Source organism: Larimichthys crocea, chromosome XIII (assembly GCF_000972845.2).
Source record: "Larimichthys crocea isolate SSNF chromosome XIII, L_crocea_2.0, whole genome shotgun sequence".
In the NCBI taxonomy this organism is placed as follows: Eukaryota; Metazoa; Chordata; class Actinopteri; family Sciaenidae; genus Larimichthys; species Larimichthys crocea.
The window spans coordinates 8,532,117-8,549,550 of NC_040023.1; the positions used below are offsets into that span (position 1 = coordinate 8,532,117).

Sequence of the window (17,434 nt, forward strand, 5' to 3'; positions counted from 1 at the left end):
TTCATCTTCTTAGGAAAGAATATTTAGGACTAGTTTCAGTGGCAGATTAATCCACAGTCAAAATAAAGTACAATGCGTGTGTGTGATGAAGGAACAAGTGCTGTAACGTAGTTATGATGGGCTCCAGTATGTTGTATTGTGTCATCACATGACTAGGGCTGCCACAAACGATTATTTTGATAGTCGACTAATCACCGATTATTTTTTCGATTAGTCGACTAATCGGATCATACGTAAATTGACTGTAAAACATACAGCTTATCGCACCAGCATGCAGCTGATCAGATCATTAGCTTTCAGCTTGAAGCATGAGCTAACTGAAAATAAAAACAATTAAGATGATAGCTCATTAACCCTTTAATGAGAGTCCACGGCCCGGGGAAACGGCGAGGTCCGGGCGGGCGGGAGGTGTAAAGGGCCGCGAGCCACCTTCGCCCTCGAGCCTTTCCAAGCCGACCCAGACGCCGATTACCACTACTGCCATGTGTGTAGGTGTGTGTGGGTGTATGTGACAGAAAGGCAGACGCGGCAGTGGAAGCTGCAGCCGCAGTTTTGAGAGAAAAGCAAAGTAAAAAAAAACAAAAAACGATGCGTCGACAACTAAATTAGTTGTTGACGATTTTGTTCGTCGACATAATCGTGACTAATCGACTAATCGTGGCAGCCCTACACATGACCAACTAAAGCTTTGACATTGGGCAACATAAGCATACATGTTCTAGCATGTCATCATTGCAACTTCATATGATAAAAACACCAAAGAAAATAAGTATTTACTCACCTGTGCTCCACCCAAAAGGCCGCTGGAGGCTATGGGCCCCACACTGTGTGTATGTACGCCCCTGTACCCAGTGCAATAGTGTGGTACTCTTGTGCCACGATTTAGAAGACACATAAGTATGAATTCTACAACAACACAATGAATTATACAGCATAACTCAGTGACAGAGACAGAAACTAAAACTTTAAACCCATTCGTCTTGCGTACAAAGCTCCGATCTTCTCTGACAGGATTCAGATATTCTCCAAAAGCTGCTTTCCAGTTAAACTATTTAACACTCCGGTGTGTTTGTTCTCCTCCGTCAGGTGTGTTTGAGGTATCGCCTTACACAGGAAAACCCTCCTCCCTCCCCAAGTCCAAAATATTGACTGTGTTATCTCTGCTGACGCACCGACTGATGGATGCCCTGTGTACTAAGTGTGTGTGTGTGTGTGTGTGTGTAGACAAACACGTACACACTTGTAGATGGATTGTGTGATCCTGCAAGCGAGTCAGAAGGTGACGGATTCACAGAGTGAGGCGAGTGGTCAATAATTTGATTGACAGGTGGCCATGAGCATCTCTGACCTGAAGGGCAGAGAGAGAGAGAACTATTCAATATCCAACAGTTTCACAATGAAACCTCCATTTATCTTATTTAAGAAAGAAAAGCTGCCTGTAACTACACGTTACACCCATGTCACTGTTTAACATCTCGTTCCAAACTCATTTATCTGCCGCTGTAACCACCTCCTCTCTTAAAGTTGGCGGTGACTGCGCTCATTAATTAGCCGTTGTTTAGAAGTTGTCTTTGATCTCACGCACGACCTCGTCGTCTGGCTATCGCGAAATGTCACGGCGGCAGAGTGTCTCCGGTTTCTATAGAAATGTCGGATGATAAATGAGGTGGAAAACGAGGGATTTATGCGTTAGAGGATGAAGGACAAGCGAGTAACGCTGATAACGTTTATCAGACAGCAGCGGCTAATGTTAAGGGGGAAGCGAGTGGCAGCGAGGAGGTAAAAAATCATCCATCTACGAGCGGTGCTGACATCAAAAGTGACCGATGTTCGTCTTTTCTGTCGATCCCCTTAGAAATGCAGGACCTGTAAGTTCTGCACACGTTTAATGTTGTTGGGATTGAGTTGTTTTTAATGTTAAACATGTTGTATGTCTTATTATCATTAAAGATTGATGACCCTGTCTGTCAGAATGATGTGCAACAAGAAAGTTGGATGCAAACTCCGAGAGTCCGTGTTGGGTGGTGGTTGAGGCTCTGTACAGGTTCATCCACACTAAACTGGGAAACCCACTTATTCATTGGAGCTGGTTTTGTGCACAAGGGCGTCGTCATATTGAAACAAACAAGTGTTGCAAAGTTTCCCCTTGTCTCCTACAATATAATCCATGTTGGGAAGCAGTCTTTGTTTAATAGAAACCCCTCAAGATTGCTCAGCCATCAGCACGGTTCTCTGAGTCTTCTTAAGCTGCTTGCCTGGCTAAAGCCGTACTGTTTTTTTTTTAGGGGGGTGAGTTTAAGAAACAGAATTACAGTGCGCCTCAGGGAAGGCTGCACAGCGGGCTGAAACATCAACTTAGGAAGACAAATTTCCTTAAACTGCATCTTCCCCATGGGTGCGAAGATGTATTTACAGTACAGTACCTCACGCTAAGAAGAGTGTACAAGGCAAAATCACATTACAGAGGTATAACTGGAGGCCATCGCAGAGCTTAACATCTGCGTGTTACTCCGTGCAGCTGAGAATCTCACACTAAAACGACATTATCGGAGGTTTGAGCTCTAACACGGCAGCGACACGCGACTGACCTGGAGTTAGCACACGAGCCATTGTAGTCAAACTGTAAAAACAAGGCTTCTGTGTGCAGATGTAGCTGTAGATTAAAAAAAACTGCATTCTGTCAGAGAATATTTTACTATCCGGTACATATATTTTAGTATATGGACACAAGACACAGGAAGACGGTTCAGCTTTTTAGCTTTTTAGAGACACCATCTGTATGAAAGTTTTATTAGAGTCTCGACCAAAAATACCACAGAACAGCATTCACAGTATTTTGAGGGACATTATTTGAAGGTAGACGTGAGGTAGCTCACTGTTCTTCACTTCACTTTTCAACACGGACCTTCTTTTTCCATGTTTTTGTGTCTCCTAGGGTCACGTTTCTAATTTGGTCCAGCATGCAGCCACAATACAGGTTACAACACAACCTATTATGTCCCATATATATGATGTCACAATGTTAGATGTTCTGATTAAACGTAGCCGAAGCACAAACGTATGTAAAAGTTATTATAATAGCTCAATAGTTCTAGAAACCGTAGAACTGAACAGGCCTACAGTTAGTCTCGCAGAAAGTGTTTTTTTCGGGTTGTGAAGTAAAGTTACACATTTTCTGGGTTCCCCTCTGATGTCCTCTGGCTTCTCCAGGTGATCTTCAGAGGGACATCTAGCTTTACTTGTTGTTAATGTTTGCGGTTAACTACTTGAGCCACTGCCAACAGACTCGAGGAGCTCGAGGCACTGGCAGTCCAAAGCTTCACCAACACTCTCGGTGCTCTGAGCTCCAAGAGTCAGCTAATCGGATGGCTGGCAGTTAAAGTTATCTGGATAACTAATGTGCTATATTAGTTGGTGGTAGAAAAATGAAAATACAAGTCTTTCTTCTTTTAAGGACATAAAATACGGAAGCACAGGAGAGAGAAAGAACATTGTGTCTTTGATTGAACCATGAAGGACATCAAGCACCAAACAGAAACCTCCCAGAAGCTCGAGGGAATATGGGGTGGCCCAAGACAACTTATAAACTGCCACACACACACACACACACACACACACACACAAAGAATCAGATGAATGGACGGATGGATGGATGAAGGTATTACCCCGACAAGCCGTAGTGAGCAGGACTCCCTTAGTGTTTGGTGTCGGCTCAGAGCGTCCGCCGCTGAAGCGGAGGTGAGTCAGACTCCAGACTTCACTTCGGATCACTGTCACAGGCCACACACACACACACACACACACACACACACACACACACACCCAGTGCCCAGAGCGATGGCAGCAGACAGGCGATGGTCTGCCAGAGAGAGCTGTCAGGACCTATTGTTGCAGTGTCCCACAATGCCACCCTCCCTTAGTCACTCTTTTAGGAATGTGTGTGTGTGTGTGGCAGTGTGTGCAGGTGCATGTGTGTTTATGTATTCATGTGTAGCATGTTGTGGAAATAACTCGTCTGTGGCAGCTTCCTCTTTCCCGCCCTGTTGATCATCTTCCTACTTAACCCTCAATCCACCTCCCTCGCCCTCCATATTCTCTTCTTTTTTTTATTGCCTAAGCAATGGATTCCTCTTCTCTTCCTAATTTAACCAACTCCTCGACTCGTTCCTTCCCTCGGTCTCATCTCTCTTGCCTTCCTTTATTCCCCGTTCCCTCTTCCACCTGTGTCCCTGTGGTGCAGTAATGCAGCTTTATTGGTCCTCGCGGAGCGGTTAATGCAAGGCAGTGCTTTAAATGGAACAGGTTTTCTGCCACAAATCTCCCTTTTCCATCTCTTCATCCCCTCCTCTCCCACAGCCTTTCACCGTCCTCCTGTGTTTTCCCTTTTATTGCTTTCTTTTTACCTAACCCACCTGCTAAATGGATCTAATTTTGTACCCAAATGAAAGCAAGGACATTTATGTTTATTAAAACAGAAAACCGAGCAACGGGCTGAAACAGTTGAGTTAGGTTGTTATTCAAGTAAAAATGCCAAACACTCTCTAGTTTGAGCTTCTCAAATGTTAGAACCTCTGTTTTATATCATGTAGATAGTGTATCTTTGTGTCTTTGACTGCTGGTTGCACAAAACAAAAGAACATCTTGGCTCTGAGAAGTTATGATGGAAAACACGACCACATTTACATTTTCCAAAGCAACCTACAACAAAGTCCAGTTGGAGGTCGTCTCTAAAGAGCTGGAGGTCTTCAGCAGGGACGCCCCTGATCTGGTAGGAACTTGACGTTCAACCAACGGGGAACAACAGACGAGAAAAGTTTGGATTTCCCTGAGCGTAAAGGGGGCAGAGCCAGGCGTCGCTCATTGGAGGAGGTAACATGTTTGAAGGACATTTGAGTAGGTGGGTGCAGAACCGGAGATTACTTTGTAGTCAAGGATTAGTGTTTTGAATTTTAACGTGGGTGGCTACAGGTGGAGCTCGATGAGCAGAGGGTTAACGTGCCTTTCTGGGTTGACTGGAGGCGAGCTGCTGGGAGGCTGGTGAGATAACCACAGCCTGTATCAGGAGTTGGGTAGCATATTAAGTCAGGTAAGAGCAGATTTTTCTTAAGTTGTAAGGTGCAAATGAGGCTGATCTATCAGCAGGACGGCAGCCTCTGTAAGAGGGAAGCAGCTCCATCAAGATCCAATGTTTGTTGACCCACCCACCAGGTCCTGCATGATACAGTTTCCTCCTGACAGACAAGAGTCATAATTACTACAGCCACTCGAGGGCTTTGTTGCTGAAACGTGAACAAATGTTGTGTTGAAAAATTACTGATGCTGTCAAACAGTCTAAGATGAATGAATAATAAAGATTTGTTGGGGCACTGAAAGATATTTGTTGTGGACAAACCAGAAGACACTTTGGATTTTTGCTGTATTTTTCCTGTGGAGACGGGACGGTCTATACTGCTGCTCCTCTTCATGTTTAATGCTGATAAAACCGGTGTATTTCTACATAAATCTCTCTGCTGGTGAAGCTTTGAAGACTAAATAAAGTCCTAAATCCCTCCCTGACTCTCTCTTTCAAAGAGCGGTTTCAATTTCATTGGATTCAAAGTAAACAAACATAACTACCTTCCCAAAACTATCCAGCAGATCGACTGAGGTAGAAAGTCTGTTGTTGGCTGAACGCAGCGTGCAGCTCCAGCAGGCCATTTGGCAGCCAGCGCTTCTCTGTCATACTTTGATGTCTCCGATTCGTTTTTTTCCTGAGACCTTCTGCTTTGTTGCCAAACAGATTAGACCGCGCAGCTCCAACATCTACATCGATGGCCTTGTAATCTACAGACTACTGAAAGATAGCCCGAGGAAAATGTAGCAGAGGCTTTTTAAGGACATCGAAAACTGTAGGAGACGTTGCACAGGAAGCCTTACCTGCCTCGTTTTAATTACCTAGTGTATGAAGGGAAGTTTGGAAACTAATTTGCATCTTTTGAAAGTTTGTTTCTTTTGTTTGTTGGAGATTAAATGTTAAATTTGTTGCATTTTCTTGGTTTTTATCACTGTGCAGAGTAATGCATGACACGACACAGAAATTGACCATGGTAAACATTATGGGGAAAACAAATAACAGATGTTTTGGTTTATATTTATAATATTAATGGAAATTGCAGCTCTTAACTGTTTTAAACCTACTATATATAGCATAAAAGGTCATGAAGAAGAAGGCCTTCCCTTTTATATCGCAGGGTTCTTTGTTTTTGTTCGACTCGGCCGCAGACTCTTTGGTTACGTGCACAAACAGACACGACCTTTTCCTCAAAGGTCAGTAGCCTCACACTCATACTGTACCAAACCACAGAAGCTCGGAGCTGTGTGTCTCGCAGTCTAACAAGCAAACATTACACTGCAGCCTCAGAAAACACAATTCAGAATCAGACTCAGAATCAGCATGTTTCACGTCAGAGATGATGCCAAGTGTCACGGCCGTATAATCGGTCACATAATTACAAAGGAACCCCCAGCGCTCATTTGTGGGGAAAATCCTCAGCTGCACAAGAAGTTATGTGGTTTGATTATGATTTAGTCGATCCACAGAAAATTTATCTGCAACTAATTTGGTCATTTATATGTTGTTTTCGAGCTTTGAGGGTTTGTGAATACTTTAACCGAATATTTCTGAGCTTTGGACTGATTGGGATGGATTGGGAGTTATTGGAGAAACACCTTGTTGTCTGGTTTGACATATAGGCAAATAAGATATCTATCTATCTTAATCTGTTGTATCGCATCATATTTCAGCTGGCAAAACGTCATGTTGGTTATTTTTCAACTTGGATATTGGAGAAATAGTCACCTCTGTTCAGCAGCACTGGCATAAATTGCACAAAAATAACCACGTGTGGCATCAGCCCAGGATCTCCCAATCGATGCATCCCAATTAACTTAATTCTCAATTTAGAAATTTTCACGTTTGTCGTCACCAGCGTTTTATTATGGCTTTGTGAAATTGTTATGTTGAACATTGCGGATCATGACGCAGTCCAAAACTCGACATACGAGGACGTGACATTTGGTAAATCTGGTGCTGCATGTGGAGTGTTTGGATGTTCTTTGTGTGTTCCACATCATCAGATATAATCATTCGACCCTTTGTTCTGATAAACTTGCCGCTATATGCCGCTCCCCTCTCCACCAGCTAATTGTTTAACGTTCCCATTCAGACCAAACCAGCTATGGAAACTGAGTCTTCAGTCTTTGAAAGGAGACGGTTTGATTGACAGGAGACCTCTGGGAAGTGCAGTGATCACAAAAAGAGTCAAATTAAAATGAAATGTCACTGATGATGACTCAGACAAAAATGATAAAGAAAGTCATCCAGAGTTAAGAGTGTAAATGGTCATTAGGTCGCCTAACGCTGAGTGACAGTAATGACTGTGAAGTAGGCTGCGTTTCCTCCAGGTACTGCAGGGAACTCTGGGTAAACGTCCATCAAATGGCAACTGAGTGATCAGTGATACTGCCAGCTGTTTGTACTTACACCTATTAGTCCAAACAGCTGCTGTTTCAGAGGATGCCACCGTCGGCACTTTTTCAGACAATAGCAGAGAAATAAAGGATGTCCATCCATCCGTCTTTCTCCTTCTGCTTATCCGGGATCAGGACCTGGTGGCAGCAGGTTTAATAGGGTGTCAATGTAGTCTCTCCAGCGTGTTCTGGGTCTGCCCCGGAGTCTTCTACCAGTTGAACGTGTCCAGACACCTTGAAAGGAAGGCGCCCAGGAGGCATCCTAATCAGATGCCTGAACCACCTCAACCTATTGCTAAAGGCTGAGCCCGGCCGCTTCACGGCGGAAGCTCATTTGTATCCGTGAAACGAACGCAGTAGCACTGGAAAATCAAGAATTTTGTCTTCCCTCTTCCTCACAACAGTCGGGTACAGCGTACCATTTACTAGTGAACACGACCCGGAGATACTTGGACTGCTTCGTTTGGGGCAGGAGGTGCATTGTTGTTCATGTTATCAGTGTCGTGTATGAAAAACTAATTGGACAAATTTAGTTTTGTGTGTAACCTACACAAAAATTCAAAACATATTTCTGAAAATTAAAAGATTTTTTGCTCGTTTTGCATCAGTGTTCCTTCCTTTAGTTTCTTCTCTCTTCTTCCACTCCTCCTTCTTTTCTTATCTTTACAGCTTTTAGCTTTATCTTATTTTCCCAGCAGCACTTGCTGTTCTCTCCTCGACATACCCTCTGCCCTGCGGTTTGGAGCTTCGATCAGTCTCTGGGTTTTTGTTCATCCGTCCCCTCTTCAAAATTTTCCCCCCTCTCTCTGTTTTTTTTTTTTTTTCGAGAGCCTTCAGCTTCCCTCTGTGGCTCTCTCACCCACTCCTTCCTCCCCCGTGGCTCCGGCAGAGAGCTCCATCAACTCCAGAGGTCTCCAGTGTGTGTGTGTGTGTGTGTGTGTTGCTGACTTGATTGTGTATGTGAAAGGAGTTTGTATGTGCCTCCATGCTTGTGGGTGGGTGTGTTGTGTGGAGTGAATGGCCTCCAGGATCCCCTGGGTCGAGTCTCAAATGTACTCACAGAGAGCAGAGTCATGACTAAGACTGCATTCCTTTCATTAACACCCAGAAAGAGGGAACAAAGTCGAATAAGTCCGCTGAACGAACTCCGCACAGTGAAAGGTTGTACTGGGTCACGCCTGACGAATCTGTTCATGGTATAAATGTGTGGCTGTAGATCTGAAGACCTAAAACTTCAGCGACAGTCTGCAGAGTCTATCCGTTTGCAGAGATACACACTCACTAATTGCAACCGAACAGCAGACAGGCACGATGAGAGAGCAGCTGGTGAACACGGAGGAGCATTTAGAAGCTTTTTTCCCCCTGATATACTTGGTAGAGACCAAAAAAGGAGCCAATATTCACTATATCAACTTCGATGATGAGTCAGTGTGTTCACGCTTTGTTTCTGCTAATAATAAGCAAGTTTAAAAATCTCTATAGGTACAAGCAGGGGCGCCACCAGGAATTTTGGGCCCCATGACAAAAAAAAAAAAATCTAATTGGGCCCCCTCCTCTGTGCAGCTGTTGTCACCACATCTCTAGGACCTAACTATCCCATCAGAAGCTTTACATAACTCTAATCAAAGGCTTGCAACTGTTTTGCGTCTTGTAGTTCAATACTAGTACTAGCACAATATTTACTGCTGGTGATTTGTACATGCATGCAAGTCTGCATACAGTATGCAGTGATGCAAGATTAAAAGCCACCATAAAAATGTGGTAACGGCCTTTTTTTTTTTTTTTTTACAGTATCAATGTATTTTTATTGTAACATTTCAAAATGGAAAATTCTCTCAACATTAATGAACGGTTTAAAAAAAGAAAAGAGAACGAACTTAAAAGATATATTAAATTTTCAGTCATAATAAATTAAATTCATCCTCTCAAAACAATGAAAACACCTGTTTTTTTAACTTAGCTGCACATATGTCAACAATATTTTGTCCTAACTTTTCCCCCCTATCCGGCGCCGCTGGGTACAAGACAGCGAATTAAAAAGCAGCCACCGTGTCTCGTGCCTGCGTTTTATGCTGGTCTGTTTCCTGTGTCTGTTGCTGTCTCTGTTTATCTCCTGTGCTGATGGATTTCTCTGTTATTGATGTTAGTCCTAACTTGGGAAAGAAGCTCCCTGCTCTTTTGATTCAGGGGAACTGAAACCGAAACATTTACTGTTGCTGATGTCTAAAACATTTCTTTCCTCCGTAGCTTAAAACCCAGGAGGACTCCTCCTTGAGAAAAAAAATAGAATAACCGCCTGGTAAACAGAAGATATATCACGGCAGAGCAGCCCCACTGTTATCTGTAATAGCAGCGGACATAATGGGACATTTAGTCTGTTATCACTTAGCAACAACATAGGGCCAGAAATGCAAAGAGTTTTTCCCATTTAGACGCATTTAAAAGAATAGAAGAAACCACAACAGCGGTTTCTTTTACCACGTCGCTCGGAGCGACTCTGCTACAGAGCTGTCATTTCTTGTCCCTCGAGATGAAGAGCATCTCCAAACTGTATCCTCCACCCCTGAACAGTGACGACAACTCCACCCCCCTCTCCTACCCTCTCCACCTTTCGCCTAGAAGGGTTTTATTGATATTGATTTGGATGGAAAGCTTAAGTCTCCATTGAAGGGAGTATGAAGGCTGGGGTATTTTTAGGTTGCTGTCGATTGGCAGCCGTCCCTTCAGCGGGTGGGGGGGTGGGGGGTGGGACCTGGCAGAGAGCATGAAATCGATGCAGGCGGCATCGACGTGGATGTTGGGCCATATGTTGAGAATACAATACATAAGAAATATCGGCTCTTAGTGCGAAGCAGACTGATAAGTGAGTCCAGGCTGCCTTATTGATTTCAGCTGTTAAATCCACTTCAATCAGCCTTTCATCAAAAGCCAGATGAGAGGGAGAGGTGACGGGCTAAAGCAGGACTTTTAAGCTTTGAACAATGGACTGATGAGATCGTAGAAAGCTCAAGAGTGTTCCCTCTTGAAACAATCTTGGAGTGATATTCGACAACTTAAGCAATTTTCTACACAAGCACCCTTATCTCGACTTCTGTCATTCGTAGCTGAAGTCGGACTAATTTCATCGCACTCGGCGTTAAGTATTTCAGCGTCTCCTGCGGCGTTTCGGATCCAGCGGGAGCTGCGGGGAGGCCGAGCAGCGTTTTATCTTAGTTCCTAACGAGAATTTGGAGACGTAGGTGATAATTCGTGTTAACAGGGAGGAGGCCCTTTCCTTTCATCGCCACTTAAATCTAATATCCTTCAACATCTCAGGCCTTGCTGACTGGTCATGCCCCCCTTGTGCCAAAGCATGGTGGGGATAATTAATCTAATTTTAGGGCCGGCTGTGTGTTACACTGGGCAGGACATGAATCGAAGAAGAAAGCATCTGATTGTTTATGATGCACAAGAAGGAGAGTCGGTATATTTACATGCACGCGATGAGTCATATCCTGTTTTTGTTACAAGCAGAGAAACAATTAAACAAAAAGAAGTTATCAAGATAAAGGCAGAGAGAGAAATGCATGTAGGGTCGATTGTTCAATATATTCAGCTCTCCGAGTACCACCAGTAACAGATGACCTTGTTCAGATACAGACGGTTCATGCAGGAGAAAGGTTTATTCCTAATAGAAATTTTTTTATCATTGACTGTTGTTGAATCCTGAATGAAACCAGCTCAAGAACCAGAGCTGCTCTGGTAGAAAAGGGATATTCCTGCTCTTCTCTTCCTTATAGTTCCCAGTTTTTGAACCGTTCATTTGACCTCTATTGAGTATCTCACTGTTACATCTTAGCTCGTAACTAATCATGGATGTATGCACCTGCATGAACAAAGCTTTAGAAGATCTCAAAGTGTTTTCTTTCAGATTCTTTTAGTATTAAATGTTTCTGAATGAACCACTCAAAGGAGCTCGTGACTCACCGGCGGTCCTTGTATCTCAGTTTGAGAACCAGTTCTTTAAATGATTAAAGACGCGACCTTGCTGGTTGCAGCTTCTCGAACGTGTTTCAGATTTTCTCTTTTTGCGTCGTCATGAATTGATGTTGACTGTTTTGTGCATTTCTGTTTTGGCATTTCAAATAAACCTTATAATTATTACTGAGATAAGAAGAATTCATAGATTTATCAGCAGTGGCAACATATATTGCTATTCATAGCACTAACTAAATGCATGGATGTGTGAGATATGTGCTGTGTAGGTGTTGCAACGAGAGAGAAATACAAGGTGGATGTCAGCTGGAAGTGAGACAGATGATGAGCTGACGGTTTAAATAGCCGTCAGGATGAACAGGTGAACCATCAGCTGACAACCCTCCCAGGGGTGATGAATCATACCTGGAGCAGGAGAGATCTCACAAAAGACTTCTTCATATTTCTGATTATATGATTTGAAGTTCTGAAGTCTGCGGTCTGTCATCTCTGTTGATAATGAACCGGTCTGTCCAGCAGTGAAACAGAAGCATTACAGGCTTTAGATGTTCACTTTCATTGCAGATTATACCGATCAATAACAGAATCAAACCCGTTATGCAACTGAGCCGATCCTTGTTTCTATGACTAAGTATTCCTGCGCACATATTCGCTTTTCTTCTCATTAAATGATCTCCACTTGCTCTCCTGCTTCACTTTTTCCTGCTCATTTTAAGAATCCAGTGACCTTAAACCGCTCCACTGTCTGAGCCACCACCGACGCCTACTCATTATCTCTGCACGGCTAACACACAGCGCACTAATCCTGGTGTCATTTTCTCCAGACTGTGCAGAACTAACCATCTGTCTTCACCATCTATAATAAAAGTGCTGCTCGCTCATTGTGAGCTCGGCGACGGAGAAGTAAAGTGTAACGGCTTCACATTAGAGAAAGGCGTGCAGCAAATCTTCGGATGAATTGTTATCCGATAAAATACATAAAAGATGTCACAGATAAAAGAATGCAGAAGTATATCCACAACCTGAAACTGAAAAGTGAACAACATCCGACGATGCACCAAGGAAGAAGGACAGTTGGAAATGACTGTAATAGCTTTTATTGTGGAGGGAATGAATTAAGTAATGTGAGGGAACGATTTAATAATGTGTGATTCTACAGCTCATGTAACAACGATCACCAACAATGTATAGCAGAAAATAAAATCTGCTTTCTTACTTTCAGTGGTGGAATATTACTGGAGTCGGAACACAAAGCTCTAAATTGCTGTTCACGTCCTCAGAGATTCAAATAAATCGTAGGTCCGCCGCTCATTAAGATGTTTCCTCAGTTGGAAAATCAATCGAGCAAATCAGAGCTCTGTGGGGCGGACTAACGATGGGTCATCTCTTCGTGCGTAAGACGGAAAATTAGATGAGATCGACCCGGCTGTACAGGTTGATGGACTCACGGTGAATCAGTGAATCCATACAATTGTCACATTTCTTTGATCGACATGACAAACATTAAGTTAACTGCCGCTTTGATACGTCACTGAATACTGACTGCTTAGTACAACTGGATGGACTATAATTCTTACCCAATCTTACATATTGTCCTTTTGATGCGTTCACTACGGAAGCCCTATAGGGCCATACATACATACATTTTATTCCACCTGTTTTCCCGTGATAACGAGATAATTAATTCGAGATCTCGAGAAAACAAAACGATAGTCTAGTGTATTTATTCAAGTGCGCCTGTATGACAGAATGTATGGCAAATGCATGTAGTCCATGATACGGAGCGAGCAAACCTATTACGCCACTGTAAAATCCCTTTGATGCATAGTTCCTGACAAAGGTTTGTACACTTGATCTCAGGACTGGAGTGAGGATTAGCCAAAGTGTATCAACCTTTGTCAGAAATTATAGATCAAAGAGATTTTCCAGTAAATAAGTACAGTAAATATTGCACATAATGCCCTTTTCAATTCAAAATAATGAACTTTGAGGCTGAATTGCTCCAAAATGATTCAGTAAATGTGCTTTATACTGAGTGAGTGAACAGTCAGGATGGTCCTGAGATCGAGTGTATCAACCTTTGTCAGAAATTATGGATCAAACTGATTTTAAAGTGGAGTAATATGTTTGCTCGCTCCGTATCATGGACTACATGCATTTGCCGTACATTCTGTAATACAGGCGCACTTGATTAAATACACTAGACTATTGTTTTGTTTTCTCGAGATCTCAAATTAATTATCTCGTTATCACAGGAAAATGGGTGGAATTAAATGTATGTATGTATGGCCTTTTAGAGCTTCCGTAGATCACAGCGTGCACCTGATAATCCGATCCTCTGTTCAGGTCAGACTCGTGGTCTTTCAGGTTTTTCTGGTCAGCCTCTGTTTGCTTTTTTCATTAGCACTAAATTATTAAAAGCAGCACTTGATTATTTATGACGATAACGAGCAGAGCGGCTTCCCCCTTTCATCATCCTCAAATATTTTAGAATCGTCTCTGGCCTTCGTGAGTCACGCTGGTCGTGCCCTCTGTGCGCCAAAGCTTGGCGTGGATAATTGATCTAATTTTAGCGCGGTGTGTTTGTGTGTGTGTGTGTGTGTGTGTGTGAGAGAGAAATACTGGACAGCGTTGTCATTTTCCCTCAGCGAGCATGTTGAAGGCTGCATCAGTCTGACATACTGTTATCTCCCGTCCACCTCTTTCTGTCAGTGTTCCTCGCTCACTCCTCCATCTTCCTCGCTCCCTCCTTCCCTCGCTTGCCCTCTCCTATCACGGGTGGTTGAGACAAAGCGTTTAAGTATTCTGGGCTGATATTTTTTCTGTTTGCTTTCCTGCACACGGTTTGCTACGTGCAGCAGCTGAAGCACCTGTGATAATGAAATTATCTTAAATTCATGTCTCTCTGTTTCTTTCTCCAGCAGTGGATGCTGTGCCGGTACGGAAAGATGGGGATCAGGTAATATGCTATTATCTTTTCTTTCTCTCTCTCTGTCTCTCTCTTTTTTTTTTTTTTAATGCCGCCACCATTTCTGCACACTTTAATCTATTTCCCCATTTTGCTGAAAGCCACTGTGGCTGAAAATAAAAGAGGCTGGCGCTGGCGTCCTCAGCTCTCCTCTTACATCTGAACAGTCTCCGGACAGAAATGGCGTGTGTGTGTGTGTGTGTGTGTGTGTGAGAGAGAGAGTGTCGTTTCTTGTCTCCTCAAATCTTTCGGAGGTGAGAAAAAGACGCGCCGTTACTCACCCAGAACTGCCTCCTGCTGTTAGACGGCCAGGACTCGGCCTCGAGAAAGGTCGCCCGAGTCTTTGAAAAAAAGAAAAACGATTCACGATGTGTGGAGTCTGTTTTCTTCTCACAGTGTGTGTGTGTGTGTGTGTGTGTGTGTGTGTGTGTGTGTGTAGAGTCAGAAAACATCAGGATGGTGTCACATTTTTTGTTGCTTTCTCTCTGTACTCCAGCACATTCGAATTCAGCTGAATTAAAGGAGCGTCTGTTGTATGAAGCCTTTGGTGGCTTCAGAGGGAGCTGCTAAACTGCCTCACATGATGTCACTTGAGCTGGAGCTGAAGACAAGTTTGAATCTCTAGAAGCGTGGAGGTAGAAAGAAGTGATCTCTGCAGCCCGATCTTAATTTCTGCTCGAGGATTCGAGCGTAACACAGCTGCAACTTTGTCTCAGTGGTCGTCACACACCTGTCGTAGCTTTAACAACGCACATGTCATCTATCCAAGAAACTGGAGTTTGGAGTTTGTGTGTCTGTCCTGAGTCTGCATGTGATCCAGTTTCATCCCTCAGTCCACAGTCCAGATTAATTAGCGACTAAATTGGCCGAGGTGTGAATGTCTGTCTGTCTGCATGTGGAAACTCTGCAAACAGCTTGGCAGCCTGTCCAGGGTGTACCCCGTCTCCCACCCAATGCAAGCAGGGAAAAGCTAAGACCCTCCTGCAGGCGCGGATAGCGAATGGAAAGATTAGTTTTAGCTCGGGAGAGTCGGAGGCGAAGTATAAAAGTGGATGCAGTTCCTACTAGGGATGGGAATTGATAAGATTTTTACGATTCCATTATCGATTCTGCTTAACGATTCGATTCTTTATCGAATCTCATTTGGGAAAAAAAGGAGAACAAACAGTTTGATCAGCATCAACTTTGTTTAGTTACAAGTATCACGACCTTACAAAACCAACAGCGAGGTCAAAAGAGGCCCACAGTCTGGATAATAGTAACGATGTGTAAGGTTGAGATTCATCTCCAGTCCGAAGCGTGTCAAAAACACGACATTCATTTAAAAATATTGCATGTTGCGTGCGCAAATGTTTCTGCATGTTGGTCGTGTTCCCTCCCGACGCTGTTATCTCCGTTTTGCAACGATTGCAAGTCGCCCTGTTGTCGTCTTTTTCGGTGAAATGCAGCCAAACTTTGGAGCGTCTCAACAAGAACCGGTTCTCGATTCCCATCCCTCGTTCCTACGCGCTTCACTGATGTAAATGAAACGCCGTCAGTTAAAGCTGAAAGCTTTGCCCACGTTGTTTCATATTAAATCCAAAGTGCTGCAGTACAGAGACAACACAGCATTACTGTATTACTGTCTGACCACGCTGTTTCTCTCAATTTAAGAAGCAGTAACACACAAGTTTCTCTCCTGATGAATGGAGAAATCTTCAATGCACAATCACGCTGCTTTAAAAATACGATGATCCCCGACTAGTTTTCTTTCAATCAAAAGATCTGAACGCTGTTTCGAGAAGAATTAATCATAACGACTCAACGTGTCTCAACGTCTGGCAAGAAAATTGAAATAAGGGTGGAAAAAAAACGAGAACACGCCGAGAGAAAATGAGTCTCAGCCTTCAGAAGCTCGTATTAGTCAAACCTGTGTACTCCTGTGTGTGTGCACGCGCTCTCGTGACTGGCTGTGCGTGACTGGGTGTGAAGGTGTGTGTGTGTGTGTGTGTTGATAGTCTCTTACCAAGGCCACAGAGCTGCTCTCCCCAGGGCTCAGACTATTACTGAGCCATGTATCACTTCTCAGCTGTGGGCCCTGAGGAGGGAGAGAGAGAGAGAGAGAGAGAGAGAGCGGTAGAAAGAAAGACAAAAACACAGACATCCATCTTATTGTTTTTCCATCGCTGGCTGCTGCTTTCTTTCTTTTTTTGTGTGTGTGTGTTGTCATTTGCAGGAGGCACAAAGGTTGGAAGGCCGACATGCGCCGTAGTTTTACTGCATAATGATTTTAAAGGTATATTTATCGACATCACTGCATTACTGCTAAATTAATTACAGCTTATGATGAAGATAAGCGGCAGGTAATCCCAGTGACTGTCACCTCCCTGCAGAGAACATGCTGGAAGTGATTTCTGCATCTCTGCCAGAGACACAAACTTTGAAACACTGCACAGGTTTGGTTGACATTGCATCAGAATTTCTTTCTGAGTGGGCTGTTCCTGTCGAGCGCTGATCCCACGGCAGCCCTCGAGTTGTTTACTTCCCCAAATATGACTCCTGTGCCTAAATTTATAGACCTGCAGAAAGAGAGAGAGCGAGAGAGGCCAGCAGCAGGTGGAGGGGGATTTGATGAAATATAATACAGGAGCTCAGAGAGATGATTCAGAGATGGGGCGATGGAAGTACGACAAACAAAAAACTTAGAGACTGACAGACAGAATAAATACCACGCAGGATCAGACACACAAACAGAATATTAGAAAAGTTGAAGGAAATGAGCGAACAATCAGATCAACGAACCAGTTGGTGGATCTTTTCCAATGAGCGTCGTTCTTTGTTCTCCGAGAAAGAAATACTCTCCAGTTCTGATATAACCAACGCTATGTTAACGTCTTTAACAACCACCATTGTTGTTTTAATACCTGACACACGCAGTGTTAAACCGCACCTGTAGCACATCGCTTGAAGAGGTGTCCAAGAGGTGCTTGGTAATATTTTCTG

General features: G+C 43.5%; 1 protein-coding gene across 5 annotated transcripts in view; it reads left to right on the top strand.

The window, feature by feature from the left end:
- The window catches only part of LOC104936378 (uncharacterized), a 46,899-nt gene that overhangs the window by 9,403 nt on the left and 20,062 nt on the right, over positions 1 to 17,434 (top strand). For all 5 annotated transcript variants that reach the window (XM_019254818.2, XM_019254833.2, XM_019254828.2 and 2 more), the window contains exon 2: positions 14,406 to 14,443. In XM_019254818.2, the coding sequence (XP_019110363.1) occupies positions 14,406 to 14,443 (38 nt within the window). The remainder of the gene's footprint in view (positions 1 to 14,405; positions 14,444 to 17,434) is intronic.